The sequence below is a fragment of the Vitis riparia genome, chromosome 10 (assembly GCF_004353265.1).
Source record: "Vitis riparia cultivar Riparia Gloire de Montpellier isolate 1030 chromosome 10, EGFV_Vit.rip_1.0, whole genome shotgun sequence".
Classification (NCBI taxonomy): Eukaryota; Viridiplantae; Streptophyta; class Magnoliopsida; order Vitales; family Vitaceae; genus Vitis; species Vitis riparia.
The window spans coordinates 3,364,171-3,369,876 of NC_048440.1; the positions used below are offsets into that span (position 1 = coordinate 3,364,171).

Genomic DNA, 5,706 nt, shown 5'->3' on the forward strand with positions numbered 1-5,706 from the left:
GTTATATGATAATAATACCACTGAAACCACCAACGCCCTACATGGATTAATGAAACACCACTCCATTTTTTCTTAGTTTCGATTAATATTGCTATATATGCCCCAGTTGATGGTTTTATAGAAGTGGTGTTGGTGTTGATCCAACAACTCTCTTCTTTCACCCACACAGCATCTCAAGCAAGTCAAACAAGTCTTCTCCCAACTCTCCATTGGACATTAATTTGTTGGGAAACAAGTCTTCTTTGCATTAAGTTGAAGCATAATTCTTGGGTACCATGTCACATGGTTCCACCTGTAATCTCTATCTGTTAAAAATTAATAAAAATTTTGATTCACAAAACATGTATTAATATTTTATTTTTGTACTTAAATTTTATTTTCTACTTGTTATTAACATTCACAATAAGTGTCTCTCAAATGTCTTGCAATGAACACAACAACAAAGAGACTGCATCTTATCATCAATTGTCATTTTCATATATAGTAACTAATTGATTTACCATGCTTTGATAAGCACTTCACATGGTTGGCCACTTAAGTGTTTCCTTTGACTTCAATCTAGTTAACTTAACACACCTCAATGTGGTAATTAAAATGCAACTCACTTTTTCTAGTTGCCTAACTAGACACCTCAAACAAGCTATTAGTTTACTGAATTAGAGTCCATTTGATAGTGATTTTCGGAAGCACTTCCAATCTTTCTATCACTTGAAAATTTTTATTTTTCAAATATTAGAAATATTAGAAATACTTTTTAGAATCATTGTCAAACACACTCTTAGACTACTAGTCTTGTAAACCTGACCCTTTATACCACTCACCTAGACAAATACTTTAGTTGAGTTGCTAAAACTTAATTGGATTGGCCTTTCCAGTTGGAGTAAATAATCCTTAAATAGAGTAGAAGCAAGCAAAAAAAAAAAAAAAAAAAGGTTCCTATAGCAGGATTTGAACAAGGACCTACAACAATGTAGGATAGATCTCAACTAGAAATTAGGTTGTAACCCAACAACACATTATCAAGCGCTTGAGTGTCCATCCAAGATAAACACCAATGACTTTACTTGGGGAAAAAAAAATCTTCAAGATGGAGGTAAAATAAACCATGCAAAAATGAATATCTTTCATAGAAAATAGGAATTAATACAATATTCGTGCAAGTCTTTTTCCCAAGATATGGGAATAGAACTAGAAATGGTATTATTCTCAAGCTCACAAAACAAGCACAGAAAGTAGAAAGATGTCATCAAATACAATTGCCACATTTGATGAAGAAAACCCCTGATTCAACCAAAACCAAGAATTAGTATAAACTTATTCTACTAATTTAATCATGTATAGTTTACTATAAAATATTTCTAATTCTTTCTTATTTCAAACTAAAAATTTAATTTTTTTTAATCAAAACTTTTTGTTTTTAAAATGAGAAGGTTTACAAAATTTAAAAAAAAAAAATATAGAAGAAGAATAAATTTATGATATATGAAATATGTATATATCTCAACTTAGAATTATTATATTCTATGTAAAGAGGATGTATAAAGAGAATGGATCCACAAATTATTTTATGGAATGTTTGATTGAACATGATATATGATAATTAAAGGATGAGATCATTTACCCTATCCTAAAACTAACCAATCCTAGGATAAGACATGTTATTTCATCTCTTATTTCATCCAATATTATGTATATCAAATCAACTAAATATTGTCTTACTTTAGTTAGTAATACAATTGAGATATAGGGAATGTGTACTACTATTACTTTAAGAAGAAATAGAGAAGTAGAATGGACTATTAATAAGTACAATGTGGGTGATACTCTGAGTGAATTCAATTTAACATCCACCTATATATATATATATATATTAATAAATCATCTTGGCTTATGAAAATTATGAAGTTGAAACAAAATATGGAGCACACACTGGTAATATGAAAACAAATAAAAATTTGTATCATCGTGCATTCTAGTTACCTAATTATATTTCTTGAGTATTCAATAGCCAAAGTGAAATCCCATGAAAAGTTTCAAGAAATGGTAATTGAGTACGAAGCCTCGATGAGATGTGTTGCATTGTTGGACGAGATCTCGGATTAGAATGTATGCATTTGAGTGCCAACCAGACCACAAGAACTACATCTCTAGCAACTTGTTGATCTTGAGGAGATGGGAGACGTGAATCTAATATATCAGTGAGCATTATGCTTTGAGCTGATGAGGAAGACAATAAGGTGAAAAGTTCTCTTGGATGCTTTCCCATCATTGTCTCAAGTGCCACCACTCCAAAGCTATAAACATCACATTTTTCCGTCACAACCATAGTGTAGGCAAGCTCTGTTAAGAATCAAAACAAGAAAAAAAATATTGCACAAATGAGAAAGAAACATTCATTTAGTTTTCTCATATTATCTGTACTTATAAAATGTTGAGAATGTTTCATAGCATTGCATTGACGTTTGACAACATTTTATTTCTAAATTGTGATGAAATTAAGTTAATTTTTACAACTTATATTAAACCTTTGAAAAACTATTGTAAGGAATTTTTAAAAATATTTGGGACTTATTGGGACAATGAAGACAACTATTTGGAAAATGCTTGAGAGAACATTGATTAGTATTTTTTTTATATAAAGTTCTCTTACTCTCAAACCATTTTTTACAACATTTTATGAATAACTATTAAGAATTTCCTTTTCTTTTATTTGGAAATTATATATATATATGCCCATAACAAGTAATATCCACATAGTTGGGAGCAGATAGTCACAAATGGTATAAACTTAATCTATAACCATGATGTGGAAGTTTGTTTGGCTCTACAATCTCATGGGACATAAACAAGATATTGCCTTTACATAAGCAATGAATGTGATATCCCACAATAGATATGAAAACAAAAAGTTTTGACATTATATATGAATGAGTTTCCCTTAATCTTATAAGCATGTTTTAAATTCATGTGGGCCCCTTAGGCCCAAAGTGAAGAACATCTACATAGTTGGGAGCTATTATTTACTTTGCATGAAAAATACAAAGAAAAACAATAAATTAAAAATTTAGAAGAATTTATTCACTTTCAAGCTCTTCATAAGTAATAATAGTAGAAAAAGTTTGGTTTGGTTGGCAATAATATCTCCTTTCCCTTCATCCAGTATAATTTGTGACTTCTATGAAGTATATAATAGGAAGTATAAAAGTACTAAATACATCAAATCTCAAAGATACCAAACTTATTAAAACAAAAACAACCAAAAGTTCAAAAGATATATCAAAAGAGTAAAAGCTGAAAGAAAAACTGTTGTGTACTTACCTGGCGCTATGTAACCATAAGTGCCTGCAAGAACAGTTTGATTGGATGAATCATGATGCAGGAGTCTAGCAGTACCAAAATCCGATAGAAAAGCGTCCAATTTAGAGTCCAAAAGAATATTGCTGCTTGATATGTCCCTATGAATAATGGGCAGAGTATAGTCATGATGCATATAGCATAAGGCATGGACTATGCTTTTGACCACATTCACCCTTTTAATCCAATCCAATTCCAAAGCTTCGACTTCATTGCTCAATACACCGAATAAGCTTCCTCTTTCCATGTACTTGTAAATCAAAAACATGCATCTTTTGTGCAAACAATAGCCATGAAGTTTTATGATATTCCGATGTTTTATTTTTGACAAAACCTGCACCTCATTTTGAAAACTTTTCAAGTATGTTGCCTCATCTCTTTCCCATCCATGAAGCTTTTTCAAGGCTACCACATTGCCTGTAGGTAATTGAGCCTTGTAAACAGTGCCATAGCCTCCAGTACCTATGCAGTATTTGATATCAAAGTCTTCTGTTGCTTCAATAATGTCTTCGTAAGCAATCTTTCCATCATAGTTCCATATTGAAAATATATCTCCATTTTTTTCATTTTTTTTCAATGGTGTCTTGGTTTGATTTTGTCTCATCTTCCGCGAAAGCAAGAGAAACCCAAACACCGCAAAAAGAGGAAACAAGATGGTGGATATAGCAATAGTAGTGATGAGCATAGTTTTATGTCCTCTTTTGCAATGTGGCCAACCTTTTATTTCACCACATAAACCTTTGTTGTAGCTAAACACCTCCGGTGGATGTTCAAGTTGTAATTCAAAGGGTATATGACCCTCCAAATCATTGTATGACAAATCCATTGATCTATATATTGGAAGAGTAGGAATGTGACCTGAGAGTTTATTGTGGGAAAGATCCAAGTTTTTTAAGTTCTTCAAGTTTTGGAGCTGGGAAGGTATCTTTCCATTGATCAAATTATTGCTAAGGTCTAGGCTAGCCAAATTCTTCAAGTTCCCTATCTCGAAAGGGATGCAACCCCTGATTTTATTTCCACAAATATTGAACTCAGTTAAATTGATGAGGTCGCCCAAAGATGAAGGAATAGCACCAACAATGGAGTTCCTAGCGAGGGACAATTCAACCAGATTTTTTAAATTCCCAATTTCAAAAGGGATGGAACCATTGATTTGATTGAAACTAAGGTCCAAGTATTCCAGGTTGGTTAAATTTCCAAGAGAGGAAGGAATGACACTGGAAAGAGAGTTAGAACCCAAATCCAAATGAATCAGATTCTTCAAATATCCAAGAAAGGAAGGGATGGCACCAGAGAGGAGTTTATAACTCAAATCCAATTCCTCTAATAGAGCGAGGTTACCCAGTGAAACAGGTAGCTCACCATAAACATCACATTCAGATATACGGAGGTAAGTGAGTTTTGTAAGCGTACCTATCTCATCTGGAATGCGACCATAGATGAGAGGATAACTAAGGTTGAGATGGAGGAGGCTGGGAAATGAAGAAAACTTCAACTGGCTAAGCTTACACCTGCGGCAATAGCCACGTGAATAGGTAATCTGAATAACATGTCCCTCCCTGTTGCAGGTGATGCCGTCCCATGTGCAATGATGAGAAGTAGTGTTTTCCATGTACCACCACCAAGTGGAGTTGCGGAGAGTCTCGGCCTCAGCCTCCACCTGTGCGTCAGTTGTAGCAGCAGCAGCAGCAGGTGATGAGATCAAGAGCATGTTATATGATAACAATACCACTGAAACCACCAACACCCTACAAGTATTAATGGAACACCACTCCATTCTTTCTTATTTTCGATTAATTTTGCTATATATGCCCCAGTTGATGGTTTTATAGAAGGGGTGTTGGTGTTGATCCAACAACCGTCTTCTTTCACCCACACAGCATCTCAAGCAAGTCAAACAAGTCTTCTCCCAACTCTCCATTGGACATTAATTTGTTGGGAAATGAGGACGTTTATTTTGGAAATTATATTTTATGAAAAAGAAAATTTGTAAGCAAAAATTAAAACCATTAGTAACCATGATCAAACCATATTTAATTTTTTTAAAAAAATAAATTTTATGATGGGAAATCAGTAATCATGATCAAGCCAAAGCCCAAGGTTGTACACGTCACACAACTGTCTTTTCATGAACGGTGAGGTGTGCTTGGATGGGAGTTCCTGACCTGCAAAAGCCAGAAATTTTATATAATAGTAATGAATAATAATAAAATAAAATCACAAAACATGTTTAATATTGACATAAAATAAACTAAAAAATATTATATAAAAGTAATAGTCAAAAGACTTATTTTTATTATTTGATTGTTATTCCACTTCATGATTAGCTTGTCTAACACTTCATTTGAAGTT

The 5,706-nt window shown here is 33.0% G+C and overlaps 1 protein-coding gene across 1 annotated transcript; it reads right to left on the reverse strand.

The window, feature by feature from the left end:
• Positions 1–1,160: 1,160 nt before the first annotated feature.
• Positions 1,161–5,215, reverse strand: LOC117923492 (MDIS1-interacting receptor like kinase 2-like). Its single transcript, XM_034841806.1, has 3 exons — positions 3,319–5,215; positions 1,981–2,340; positions 1,161–1,281 (listed from the first exon to the last, which is right to left on the reverse strand). The coding sequence occupies exons 1-2, from the start codon at positions 5,129–5,131 to the stop codon at positions 1,985–1,987; spliced, it is 2,169 nt and encodes a 722-aa protein (XP_034697697.1). The 5' UTR covers positions 5,132–5,215; the 3' UTR covers positions 1,161–1,281; positions 1,981–1,984.
• Positions 5,216–5,706: the final 491 nt, after the last annotated feature.